At 45.1% G+C, this 13974-nt stretch overlaps 2 protein-coding genes across 2 annotated transcripts; one reads left to right on the top strand and one right to left on the bottom strand.

The window, feature by feature from the left end:
- Positions 1-74: 74 nt before the first annotated feature.
- Positions 75-1659, top strand: stmp1 (short transmembrane mitochondrial protein 1). The gene is made up of 3 exons (XM_080518632.1): positions 75-220; positions 770-823; positions 1085-1659. The coding sequence occupies exons 1-3, from the start codon at positions 206-208 to the stop codon at positions 1154-1156; spliced, it is 141 nt and encodes a 46-aa protein (XP_080374758.1). The 5' UTR covers positions 75-205; the 3' UTR covers positions 1157-1659.
- Positions 1660-2869: 1210 nt separating this feature from the next.
- dhx57 (DEAH (Asp-Glu-Ala-Asp/His) box polypeptide 57) lies at positions 2870-10773 on the bottom strand. Its single transcript, XM_080518031.1, has 22 exons — positions 10541-10773; positions 10254-10463; positions 8762-9660; positions 8482-8669; positions 8257-8378; positions 7890-8085; positions 7677-7801; positions 7445-7578; positions 7308-7362; positions 7000-7214; positions 6801-6917; positions 6451-6547; positions 6054-6227; positions 5769-5969; positions 5369-5645; positions 5107-5202; positions 4938-5021; positions 4631-4768; positions 4468-4542; positions 4244-4378; positions 3878-4078; positions 2870-3762 (listed from the first exon to the last, which is right to left on the bottom strand). Exons 1-22 carry the CDS (start codon positions 10645-10647, stop codon positions 3619-3621), a joined length of 3990 nt encoding a protein of 1329 aa, XP_080374157.1. The 5' UTR covers positions 10648-10773; the 3' UTR covers positions 2870-3618.
- Between the last annotated feature and the right edge of the window lie 3201 nt (positions 10774-13974).

The raw sequence follows: 13974 nt of genomic DNA, 5'->3' as shown, positions 1-13974 counted from the left end.
CCTGCATAAAAACTACAAAAATGCCCCGCATAGATAACGCGATAAGCGCTGGACTCCCGCGCATGCGCACACGTCTTGTTGATGAGCGCTAGCTTAGCTTGAGGACTTTGGTGAATTTCTCCTCAAACTTAGAGAAAACTACCCGCTTCCTCGTCGTTAAGTTAGTTTGCTGTGCGCGGACTTTGAGTGGTTCCGTCATTTCACCATGCTTCAGTTTCTGGTGAGTTAAAACAACGTTTCCCCGCGTGCTATCGTCTTTTATCTGGATGTTTTGTGGTAGTGACTGTAGCTCAACCAATGACACAATAATACCGGGACAGTGAAAGTCATCACACTAACTGAATAAGATATAAAACTCATTTTTAGTCTCCTCAATGATACATACGTTATTAACTAAACCTTACTCACTGTAATAGAAATTTAACCATTGTTGTTAGCTAATGCCCTCTAAATATTGTCGATATAATTAATATCGAGATATAAAGTCAGATATCGTCTTGGATATCGTGGGATAGCTGTATTGGTTGGAAGGTTTTGGAAGCTGAATATTTACAAAATGATGCAATCTGTCGAACTTACTAGACTGTTCCAGCTATTCTCTTGTTTTTCTTTACCCACTTAGTCATTGTGTCCAGGTTAGTGTCAATTTTTAGAAATTGCGAATGTTTTTTGGGGGGGAAATACTCAGACTCACCGTGATTGTCCAGTTCTTTTTATCATCAACATGAAGTCAGATGTCTCAACCTTTTATTGACTTGTTTTCTTCCAGGCTGGCTTCACTTTGGGGAATGTTGTTGGGATGTACCTCGCTCAAAACTATGACGTAAGTATGCTGTAGTTTGTTCTTCATTCTATTTTTCTGTGTGCAAATTAATCTTATAGTCTATAAGTTTTGACCTGCCTGCTTTTATAAAGGTAACACTGTCCAGATCATGTTTAAGTTCACCTTTTCAGGAGAGAATATCCCCTCCGAGTTCATCCCACCACCACCAAGCGCCCAAGCAGTCCCTTCTCAGCTCACGTGTGACTCATTCGGTGACATGCTTGTTTATTTTCCACTCTTAACGCTTTGCTTCTTTTCCAGGTCCCCAACATAGCCAAGAAAATCGAAGCTTTTAAGAAAGACGTGGAGGCCAAGAAGAAGCCTCCAGAGTGAGCAGAACGGGACCAAGTTGCAAGCAGGAAGAGACTTTTGTGTGCAGAGAAACTATTTATTTTACAGGGTTATGGCGTAATCGCGCGTGTACATTTGATAAGAGTTGATTATATATGGAAATATAAACAGTGCCTGGAACAGTATTTGTTTCCTCTCTTAGTTTTGTGGGCATGTTCCCATTGTAGCCTATTTTTCTAAAGATAAATTGTGCAAAGACTGGTTTTCAAGAATGATGCAGCTATCTATTGGGATCACTTCAAGTCCAGGTCGCTGACCTTTTCTATGATGCACTGTGGTGACGTAATCCACTACTTCCACCCTAGATGTGTATGATGTTCTCCAAAATGAATAATAGCACAGCCTGCTCCTACATTGTTGCATAAATGCTTTAAAAAAAAAAAATCCCTGTCATGTTAATCAACTTATCAATTCCAACTGCCAAAGGTTTTGTCATACAAGTACACAGTTTGAGTCATTCAGCTTACAATAAATGGTACAAATGATATATTTTTAAGTGTCTGCCTTGTGAACTTGACCTATTATGGCACTTTTTTTTCCCCCTCATCTTGTTCAGCAGCTTCTGCAAACAGTATTATGTGATTGAGAGCCTTCTGGTGTCAGAACAATTTTTGCTCTTGCAACAGGAAGAGACTTGGAGTCTCCTCCATGGAATCGTGTGGACGAGTTGTCCAGGGCAGTGTCTTGAAACAGCCCTAAGTGTACGCTTTAGTAAATAGAAAGGTGTTGAGCCTGGCCTTAAAAGTAGAAACTGTTTCAGCCTCCTCAACTGAAACTGGGATCTGGTTGCACAAGAGGAGCCTTAAACCTGAAAGCTGTGCTTCCAGTTCTTTTAGAAAACCCAGGAACCTCCCGTAAGTGGCACTCTGAGAACGAAGAGTTCTTTTGGGGAGATATGGGACTAACAGTTCCTTAAGATACGATGGGGTCTGGTTGTTAAAAGGTGGGGTTTATTCGGGAAAACGTTTTTTTGGCTGTTGGTTTAGCATGTATCCACCAGGTGGCGCCAAAGCAAAACGGTTTGACTGGAAATAAATCCTGGAAGAATTTTTCACTACTTCTTCTTTTTCTTTCCTCCCTTCTTCTTCTTCTTTTGTGACTTTGGCCACCAAAACCCTCTGAACACCAGACATTGGGCGGCATTGTCGCAAATGTAGCTGGCCGTTTCTATGGCTTCTGGGCTGAGGATGTCCACCTCCTCCTTGGGGGTTTTTGAGGACTTCTTTTTGCCTTTTTTTCCTCCCTTCTTCTTGGCGGGCTTCGACTTCTTGGTTGGCTTTTTAAAGAAAGAAAAAAAAAAAATAAGAAATGGATTCGTTTTCTGTCCACTCACCTAAACTCAGTACACTTCAGACTGTGAAAACGGATGAATGTTTTTGCAGATAATTCACCATTGTAGAAAGTCTCAGAGCAGTTTCCAATAGAAGAGATTAGCTTCTTCCAATCTGCAAAACAAGACAAGTGCTAAACTAGAAAATTTCAGTGGAAACTCTCGCCGACAGTTTAGGATGTCACCCTTTGATTACATCCTTCACTGTAATAAAAAAAAAAGGCATCTTACCAGTCCTGAGCTTGGCACTGTAGAGATTTGGCAGCTGTGAATGAAGCCCAGATAGTGACACCCTTTTTGTTTATGCCCCGTTGTCATAGCGACGGAGCAGCCATGCTCCTGAATAAAGGCAGTTGGCCTCACCCGCTAGCCTGCAAATCCTTTTCTGCTGCACTCATGCTTCAACCAAAGGAAGCCAAAAAGAACACATGACAGTGCATCTCAAGATATCTTCACTTTTATTTGTAGTGCAGACTTGTTAAAACAAAAACTTTCAAATTCTTTGGCAACTCCGACCTTTTTTCTTTTTTTTTTTAAGCCCTTGCATTCACATTGTGAAGGTGCAGTTATGACATCACTGTAACGTTTCATTACATTCAGAAAATGTAAACGACTGAATTTCATGCAGAAGCTCTTGGATCAATCATGCATTGCAAATAAATTACGACGATGATCAGTACGTAGTCGCTGAGGAATCCAATATGGACCCAAGAAACCTCTCTTGTTGTGAGCAAGACGTGAAAACTAAAAGAAAATACACACTAAAAAGTAAGTGACATCCAAATGTATCGGTTACATGCCGAGTTCCTGCTCATACATTAGTAGTAGGGCGTCAAACCACAGGACAAATACCCAAACTGTTCTGTTGAAAACAAACAAGTGCTTGGTTCCAGCAATGCTGGAAGTTTCTCTGATCACCTGCACAGAGCCTCAACCTGCAGACTGAGGCTCTCATCTCGTTTTACGATAAACATGAGACATACAGTGAAATATTCCTTTATGCTGTTGCTCCCCGTCTTAAAAAAAAACAAAAAAAACCCACACTTTCTGGCAGTGACGCAGCAGCACGGAGATTATCACGCTGCGTTCAAGGACTGACGAGTAGCGTTTGGCGCTACTGGGTGGAAATGAGGTGGACGATCATGCGGATGATGCGGGAGCCGCGGGGGCAGCTGCACAGGTCCATGCTCGGACTCTTGATCTTGTCCTCCAGCAGCTGGTCCAGCTCCCAGCGCAGCTCCTTCACCAGCTCAGCCACCTTTCAACACACAAGTACACGCTAAAGTTTATTTGTGCGCATTTATTGTTTCACACAGACGATTTAACGTGAGTTGATGTGACTTTCATTGGTGGTGGTGGTTCGATCCTCCTACCTGAAGTGAGGCGGCAGCGAATCGGATCCACCCGTCGTCCAGGGAGATGACAAACTCCCCCTTGTGCAGCTCCACGTTGACATGACCGCCGCCGAACAGCACCAGCGGGTACACAGACACCATGCTGCAGTCCCTGATGAAAACGCGGCTGGTTTTCACCTTCTCGTGGTACACCAGGTAAGGGCTCTTGTAGTGGCGAGCCTGTAGCGCAGCGCGAAAGAAAATAAATAAGTAACAGCCCATTTCTCGCACTGGCTTTGAATTTCAAGGCATTTTCTAAAGACTGCAATTCAGCAGAGGCTATAAAATGGTTTGCGGTACATCTTGGTTCCAAATACAAATGAACGTGTGAAACTCTATCCCCACCGTGTAGTTTACGGAGGAGGGGTGCACGTGGACGCAGCCGTCGTTCTTGGTCACGAAGCGCAGCTCGTTGGCTTTGGGCTGCATCTTCATCGCTCCTTTGCTGGTCATCTTGTAATTCCCCTGAGGAGCTCGTACCTGGAGGGATCATATGGTGGATATTGAACGTAAATCATACTAGTTTCATATTCAAATGATTAAAAAAAATATATACAAAAAAAACATACCTGGACCACATTGGGATAGAGAGCGGCACACAGCATGGCTGACATGAGCCGGATGTTTTCAGCGTTCAAGTTTGCCTGGGAAGCGACGTTTTATGTTTAGAAACGGTAATTCACTTCAGATTAAGGCCAGATCATTGAGGCGGCGTTTGTGCGAGAGACTCACTTCGGGACCGGTCGCCTCCAGGACGCCGTCGGCGCCTTTTGAGCTCATGCGCTCGATAACGCGAGCCCTCAGTCCTTCCTTGATGAAGCCGATGTCAGACAGCAGCTCAGCGAACTGCCTCTTGAGGCTGGCAATCTCCTGCACGCAGAATTTCGAGAGCTGTGGTTGCAATCCGAGGCTGTACTGTATCCCTTTCCAATGCATTCATGTTTAAATATGAAAGACCAAAACCACTTCTCATCAAAAAAAAAAATATATATATATAACTGAAGGAGACAACAGATCGCATGCGATGGCCTTGCCTGACCTGTAATCCACGCCATGACAGAAAGTTTTCCCTGCAGTAAAGGAAGCCGGCCTGGTGGCCATTTTTTGCAGCACAGCTCCATCCCTGCAGGAAACGTTGGAAGGAAACAAAAGTGAGGTCAGTGTGGTTCCAAATGCACCGTTCTGTGTAATTCCCTTGAAGTTGATACCTTGTATGCTTGTAACAAGGCCAGATGGTCACTACTGGCTACAGCAAAGGCCTGTTTCTTCTCGTTGGCTTCTTCTCGCTTATCCCATGGAGAAACCTGGGGAGAGGGTGGAAAAAAAAGAAGAAAAAAAAAAGGGAAAACTCAACAATTTTTAAATAAAATGGGTTTTTTCTTGAGAAATAAATGTAGAAATGTATTTTATACAGTAATCAGCTGTGTGGTGCAAACAAGTGGCACATAGGGTCTCTCCTCGGTGTCTTACAAACGGTGATTTGAAGGCCAGGCTGGCAGCGATGGTGAGTGCCGGGTCGAGGCAGCGGAAGATGGCGCCGAACAGCATGAGTTTCCCGATGCGGACGTCGACGGGCAGGCAGGCCAGGTGGTAGCCCAGCGGGGTCAGCTTCTCGTCCGCCGTCAGAGCTCCAAGGTCCTGAAGGCGGTGCCTCGCCGCATCCACGCTTTCCAGCAACGGGGGCTCGATGAGCCGAGAGAACACCGACTCCAGGTTCTGCTCGGCGAACACGTCCAGGATCTTGATTCTGTCAGAGAGAGAGAGAGGGAGGAACCAGCTTTATGGGACGTCGTGGACAAAACAACTACTTGAATGTACAGAAACAGTGAAGCCATTTCGCTCGGTGCAAATGTCCGCCAGATGGACGTACCGAAGGCAGAGCTGCTCCAGGGGAACTCTCTGGATCTCAGGCAGCTGTTGCTCTGACAGCTGGTGTTGGAAGCAGTGGCTGGTGAAGAGGTGGAAGCAGACCCCCGAGGCCACGCGGCCAGCGCGACCTCTCCTCTGCAGCGCGTTGGCCCGAGAGACCCACGAGTCCTCCAGGCTCTCCATGCTTTTAGACGCATCGTACCTGACAACGGTCACACACACGTGGCTTTTAATAAAAGCTCTGAATCTCTCAGACCGAAGGGATCAAACAACAGAAAATGTCTACCGTTTCTCTTTCATCTTGCCCGAATCGACCACATAGACCACGTCGTCGATGGTTACCGAGGTCTCGGCGATGTTGGTGGAGATGATGATCTTTGTGACGCCGTCAGGAGGCCGGCTGAAGACCGCCTGCTGCTCCTCATTGGACAATGTTGAGTGAAGTGGGTACACCACGCACCTTGTGTGGGCGACAGACAACCAGTATTAGAGGACAGGATTCACTTCAGATGTGAGATTGTAGCTCTTTTTTTTTTTTTTTTTTTTTTTTTAGTATTTAGCATTTAAGTTTTGTTTATTGTTTGAGAATTTTGCTCGTAAATGCAGCAAAACAAGTGAAATGATCACCTTAGCGGAAAAATGAGATTAAAAAGAACGGATGTAACCAAAACGTAGACACAAACCTCGACGCGCCTCTGTTGTTGAACATTCTGTTGGACTGGAGCTGCTCATAGAGCATCTTGATCTCAGCGAGGCCGGGCAGAAATACCAGCACCGCACCTGCAAAAAAAATTGGATTTAGATAATGTATGTTAATTTAAAACTGTATTATCACAGAGGTCAGTCATTTTGAGAACTTTGATAAAACTGGATCTTTAGGCTCCATCTGAGGCACAAACGTCAACATCTTTTATATTTCCTGACATTATAAAGGCTGAATATCTCAGTGAAGAATGAACAAATTAATCAGAATCTAAAATTAAGTATTGTGGACTTAACTCATTCCAACTATATGAACACACTTGATTCCTACCTGGTGGGTAATTGTGTTTTCCATCTACGATCCACTCCAGCAGGCTTTCCACCAGGTCCATGTTGATCTTGTCCAGATCCATTGCAGCCATGGTCTTGAGCACAGATTTCTTTGTATCTGCGTCATTAAAACAGGATTTATTATCTCTGCATCACCAGGCTGCACAGATGAGATGAGTTTAGAATCCTGCTCAGCTCACCTTTATATCTGACGGCGAGTTCCTGCAGGCCGAGCTGCTGGTCCGGGATCGTGTCTTTGACAAAGTCCTTCTTATAGAAGGACATACAGTTCCAAACGTCGTCGCCCAAGTCCTCGACTGCGTCTCTGGGATCGCTTCTGCCTCCTCGCCCACTCGTGGAAGACGAACTGGGTTTCCCTGAGCGCATGTAAGGGCTGCCATCCTCAATTACATACCTACAAAAACAAATGGATGGAGATGGTACTCAGAAAGAGAATGAAGTAGATCATACTCTTTTGTTTCCAATACATAAACGCACACATACTCACCGAGTTTTAGCTAGGGCATCCTCAAGAAAAAACTGGTCAACGGGGAACGTACGCCCTGAAACGAGACACATTATGAAGCAGAGACAAATGAATGGAGTGACATGTGAGCAGGCTTGCGTGGGAATAAAGTAAAATACCTGGTATGTGGACAGTAGGACAGTTGTAGAAATACTCAGAGAAGAGGTTGGCGTTAAGAGTGGCACTCATTAGAATAATCTTCAGGTCTGGTCTCTGCACCAGCAAGTCTTTGAGCACCAATAGTAAGAAGTCACTGACAAAAAGAAGATGACAAAAGGTCAATATCTGACATAGCTTTAACGACACTCGAAAGTGTGAGTCGTTCATAAAAGCGAGAATAAGGAGTTGCACCTCTCCTCCGTTCGCTCGTGGACCTCGTCCACAATAACATGCGTGACACCGTTGAGTTCCGCCTCGCCCTCCAGTCTCCTCAGCAACACGCCGGCCGTGCAGTACAGCAGTCTGGTGGCCGACGTCTAACAGAGTCAGAAGACGGGGAAACCATCCGATCAGGACCGGCCACGAGAGACCCAGCAAGCACGTTTTGCGTGAACATATGCGTACCCTGACACTCTCCAGGCGGATCTGGTAGCCCACGGAGTTGCCGAGAGACTCGGCGCGCTCTTGCGCCACTCGTTCAGCCACGGAGATGGCAGATATGCGGCGGGGCTGAGTGCAGATGATGTTGGCCACTTGCTCGGCGGGACCGCTCAAAGAGGCGTCCAGAATGAACTGAGGAATCTGGGTGGTCTTTCCACACCTGCGTAGAAAAATCACAGAAAATACATAGATTTCTAGATATGTTCTGAGTATTTTATTTTGAACCTGTTTTAGTCTCTCAATAAGAAAATTGCTAAAATTGAAGCAACAGCTCCATTTTTAAACTTTGAATCAATGCCAATATGTCGGTGCTGCTGTGCGCGACTTTTACCCAGTCATCCCACTGATCACCAGCACTTGACACCGGTCCAGCACGTCGAGGATGTTCTCCTTTTCTTGCCAAGCGGGGAGCTTCTTCCTCTGCTCCAGCATGGACCTGAAGCGCCTGGATGACTGCATCGACATGACAGGGAGCAAAAGGGCAAGGCATGAATAGGCATGCACCGCGCCGGAGAGGAAGCTCACGCACAAGCAATGCTGCCCTTGTCACTCGTACCTGTTTCCTCTGGAACTCGCGACGCAGCTTGCCATTTTCTTGCAGCAGGTTGCCCATCCTCTGATTGTGCTTATTCACCATCTTCTTTCGAAGACTGACGTAGCTGTCGTTCTCAACTGGGACGGCCGTTTCTTCGTCATCCTCGTCCTTCTCCGCCAGCTCCTCTGCTTCTCCTGCCGTCTCTTTCACTTAAGAGTAAGCATGGGTTTTTTTTTTTTACCAGACATTTAATTATGATGCAATAAATTAAAAAACAGCAATAAATAACCAAAGGACTTACAGTCTACGGGCCTGTGGTTGTAAACTGGAGCAGCCCTCCTGCTGTTTGTATAATTACTACTGTTGGTGCTGTTGCTGCTCCGGCTCTCCTCAGACACACTGCTTCTCACACTCTTGCTCTTCGCGATGGGAAGAGACGGTGGAGGCGGCGCCAAAACAGGCGGCGGTACGCTGTATTTGTGATGACTGACAGCCAACAGTTCTTTCATGGTGCTTTCGTCCTCGCATAGCGTGATCAGGGTGTAAACGACTGGCTCGTTGCTCTTCGCCGCAGCCAGCGCTTCTCCAAATAACCTCTCGGTCACACTGAGCCTCCCCGCCGCTCCGAGAGACCCGTCGTTGGTGCTGAAGGCAACGATCGGCGCCTGAAAAGGATAGCGGTTTCCTTTGGGGAATCGGACCTCCAGTTCATACTCAGGAGGCGAGTAGCTGCTGAAGCCCGGCTGGCTCGGACCGCTCAGGTCTAAAGGGGCGGCGTCCGATTTAGGGAGTTCGTGTTTAAACTTGCACTTGTTTCCAAAGCGGCAACCTTGACCTTTCAGGTAGAACTTGCAAATGTTATGGTTGTTGGCGGCTCCTTTGCCATTTCGACTTTTAGCCTTTCCTTCTTTTATGGCAGCGCCGTCTAAGAAGAGCGAGAGGTCCAGGGTCACCGTCCAGACGGCGTTGGCAATGCGCTCGCTGAAGCGCTCGCCATAAATGGCGTGGAGTGCCATAGCTTCCTCTTGCCTCTGACTCAAGCACTCGTCCATCGGCAGGGCCTTGAGACCATCTGGGGAAACGGCTTTTTGGCCGTAACGTTCACTGAAAACGTGTTGGAGGAGGTTCTCCAGAGTGGTTCCCAATTCCCCTCCACCGGCTTCCAGTGCCTGTTTGCCGCGCTCCCGGTCAAATCCGTACCTGCACATCGACGAGGAAACATTAGTCGCACAATACAAAATGAATACTCAACACTTCAACGTGATTTCGAGAGAAGCAAATACAACACAGTCACTTCTAGGTGCTTTTAACAGAGAGAAACCCAACAAATCAAATCCACATGAGCGACAACTACAGTCAATGGTTTGATACAGGAAAAGTTTACACAACTTTATTCAGTTTTAATTCAAACCTTTAAAATCCTCAACCGAAAATAATTTCAATCAAATTAAATCTTGTCACATTTTCTACACGATGCAAATCGATATAAACAAATAACGAAATAGTTTCTATTAATGACTGTGATTTTTACTTCATGCAACTTTACATTTCATGTCATAAAGTATTGATATTCATGAATATGAATAAAAAAGGGCTGTTGTTTGGGTTTTTGTCATTATTTAAAATGAAACAAGATGTGTTATAACACATCCAAAAGACTTGGTAGAGATGGTTCAGTCAGGTTGGAGTTTTCAACTTGAAATAGTAAGTCAAGACTTTCTCCACCAAACAGCAGAGCAAGATCATGGTAAACGGAACAATAGAGACTACAAAATGATAAATCTGATAATTACCTGCATAGTTTTCCGACAGCAAACAAGGAGATAACAGGTTCCGGGGTGGGCCGCTCCTCATCGGACTCCGGGTCATATCCTGGGCTCTCTGCTCTCTCCACAGGGTCATCATTAGTAGCCCAAAACTGGCCTTCCTCACGGTGATCCAATTCATCAAATTCCTCCTCCTCCTCCTCCTCTTCTTCCCCCGAATATTCCGAATCCGATCGGCTGAAGCAGAGGGGATAATCTGCAATCGTTTGCCTTTTCGTTGAATAAACAAGAATAATGAGAGTATAAATACTTACTCATACGGGTCATCAAAGTTCTGGGTCTGTAATTCCCGTAGCAACTCCTTGAGTTGTTCTTGGTTCTCATTAGTCATGAAGATCTTCTGCAAGGGCATGTTGCTCATCTCCGGTTTGATGGTGTCACCTGACTTTGGGTACGTCCTCGTGCTCGCCAGTGACCTTGGAAGAGCTTTACTACTGCTTTTGTCATCTCTTCTACCGCCTCTGTCTCGATCTCTACCGCTACTACCTCTACCTCGATCTCTGCCACTGGCACGGCTCCCACCACTGCCACCACCTCCTCCTCCTCCTCCTCCTCCTCCTCTTCCTCCTCTTCCTCCACCTCGTCCTTTGCCGGGTCTGCAGATGATCCAGGTAAACAACAAAATGTGGAAAATACAGATGAGGAAAGAAATCAGTCGTAAATGAGCAAACTGTGAGCATTTTCATTTACCTGCTGGAAGGAGAAGGTCCAAAATCGAGGCTGAAATCGTCACCATCATCCCAGCAACCAGCTCCTCCTTTACGGCTTCCTCCACCACCACCACCACCTCCTCCTCCTCCACCACCACCACCTCCTCCTCCTCCTCGTCCTCCTCCTCCTCCTCTTCCAGCACTTCCACCTCCTCTTGGTTTGTTGAATCTCCCTCCGCCTCTGTTTGGCTTCCCACCTTTTTTCCTCGCATTCATTTCTCTGACAAAAAAAAGCAGCTTGATCCTCAGCCTTTGCTCCATCTGATCACCACCAACACGCTATAGGTAAATAAACACTCCACATACTCACGTGAAATCAGCGTCTTCTCATCTGTGGAGGAGAAATAGAGGCAGCGAATGAATCTCATTAATGTTTTTTGCCACAGCCTTGGGAGGATCCAGCAATCCCGGCGAGACCACAGGAGTGGTGGGAGAGCAGGCAGCTACTGTACATCCAACTGCAGAGCACAGAGACACCGAGTCGCTGTGGGGTGACTCGATGTGGCACTTCAGTTCAAGTGCAGCAATGAGCTGGTGGCTGACACACACACACACTCTCTTTCTCTCTCACACACACACACAGCGCTGCTGCTGGCTACAATTATGCAATCAGACTGATGCAGTCTAACAACCAACCAGGGCGATGACCGTTTAATTACACGCCGAGCTGGGAGGCAGAGTATTATTAGAAAAAAAGAAAGAAGAAAATACGTGAGTCAAAGCGGAACAAATAATGCGGTATCGTGTCGAGAAGTTCCGTCTTAACGCTCACTCTTATGTATCAGGCTTCAGCTAACCGGCAAGCTAACAGCTAACAGCCTCACTTCTCATGGAACGTGCGGGCTTAAAAGAGGCTTTTAGTACAGAAAGTACAGGATTTTCACTTCCCCGTGGCGCCGTGAAACACAGGGTGCGAGTCACGAGCATTAATGTATGAGAAACTAAACTTTAATAAGAAGCATGAACATACCTCAGACAGCTGTGCCGGACACCGGTAGCTTGCATGTCTCCCATTGGTCGAAACTCAAAGTTCAAAGTTTATTTCCGGTTACGCCTTGAGAAGGTGAATATCTTTTTTTTTTTTTTTTTTTTTTTTAATAAATAGATTTTTTGAACAAGTATTAATTTTTTAAGTGAATATATGTTAAATTTGAATGGATTTAAAAAATATATATTTATCTTTAGCTTGAAGTGCCCAAACCAGTAACCATGGTAGCAGTATTTTGCGTCGAGCAGTCAGTGCGGCCCACAACCTGCGGCATTTACTCACATCGGGTTATTTTTATGGCGATAAAGTCGACAAAATTAGTACAGAGTGCGAGCTTTGTGTCATTTTCACAAGTTTTTAATCAGAGTTTACATGTCGCTGAAGTTGGAGGCGTTTTAGAGGCGATCGAGGCAACCATCTGCAAGCTGGGGGAAGCTGTCACGGATGTCTGGTGGGGTGTGATTATTATTGTGAAGATATGATCGCTCAACACACACACACACACATACACACGTACACACACACACGGTCTTTGCTGTCTGATTTAGTATAATTCTCATTTTTCAGATCAGGAAGAAGGAGATCCTTCCGCTCCCAATGGTAAACTTCCTTCCAAATTTTTTTTCACATTTCCTCACATTTTGCATGTGATTGCAGATAACTTCGAGCTAAATGTCTATTTATCGACAGAGGAAGAACCCACAAACGTCTCATACATTTTCCCAAATGGGGACAGATATGGTGAGTGAAAAATGGCAACGCAGCTTGAGGCATTTACTACAGATGTGTAACATCTGCACACCTTCTCCTTTCTCCAGAGGGGGAATGCAGCAGATCTCTTTCTGGAGCTCTGGTGAGGAATGGAACTGGTAAACACATCTCAGCAAATGGTGTCATATACACTGGAGACTGGTGCAATGACAAAGTATGTATGTGCAGTGTTTGCACACACTCATAGTCTGGCACAGCTGTGACTAAAAGGCTGTGTCAGGGTTAGTCATGCATGCTGTGTCTGTGTCTCATACTCAGATGCAGGGCAGAGGGACCCTGCAGCATCCCTCTGGAGCACTGTATGAAGGAGAATTCAAAGACAATATGTATCATGGCATGGGAATATACACCTTCCCTGATGCATCGGTTTATAAAGGTTGCTTTAAAATGAACAGGTACTAAAAAGAATCATTCCCTTTCTGAGATCTGTCATTATCTTCATCAAAAGAATGTTGGGGCGATGGTATGTTTTCTTCTGCATGTATTTATTTATTGGCTTGTATGCATTTATAAACTATTCACCCAAATTGCACAATATTTTCAGAGATGATTTGTCTTCATCCATGGACGGTCCCATTAAATATTGAGAGCGATTTGGTCAAAGGTCAAGGTCATGAAAAGGTCAAACGTTTAGTCATATTTTTTTTCTGATTGATGTCAAACCAACGCCAGAATGTTCAATTTTAATTTCCTATCCTCTGACATGCCACAGTGTCAAATAGTGATAACACGAACTAATTGAAACAACCATGACAAATGAGGGGAAGGAGTGGCGTGGTGGATCAAACAATCTTGTAATCCATTGGTTTCCATGGTGACAAATGTGACGTTGGCGAAGTTATGCGCTCTACCGAGTGCCAGTTCAAGTCTTAGGTTTAAAATGATAGTTTACACATTCACAGCTGTTCATTGTGTGTTTTTTTTGTTCTTTTTGGATACAATGATGAAGCTACAGCTTTACGTTTTTGGTGATATAAATAAGTATCATTGGGAAACTCAGCATTGCTTCAAAATGAAATGGCTTTTATTGTCTGAAATCAGTATTAATATTAAAATTTAAGTACCGGTAATAGTACATATAAACTCATACCTTGAGTGTGAATGTGTATGAGAATTAAACAGTACAAGATATTTCTTTGAATTCGTGTGGTAACAAAAGCAGATATTGGTGTTCACAACAACAAAGCTGGTGTGTAAAAAGTCGTACTAAAAAAAGAAC

The sequence above is a fragment of the Blennius ocellaris genome (assembly GCF_963422515.1).
Source record: "Blennius ocellaris genome assembly, chromosome: 22".
In the NCBI taxonomy this organism is placed as follows: Eukaryota; Metazoa; Chordata; class Actinopteri; order Blenniiformes; family Blenniidae; genus Blennius; species Blennius ocellaris.
The sequence above is the reverse complement of the archived record's forward strand: the minus strand, read 5'-3'. Positions and strand labels throughout refer to the sequence as shown.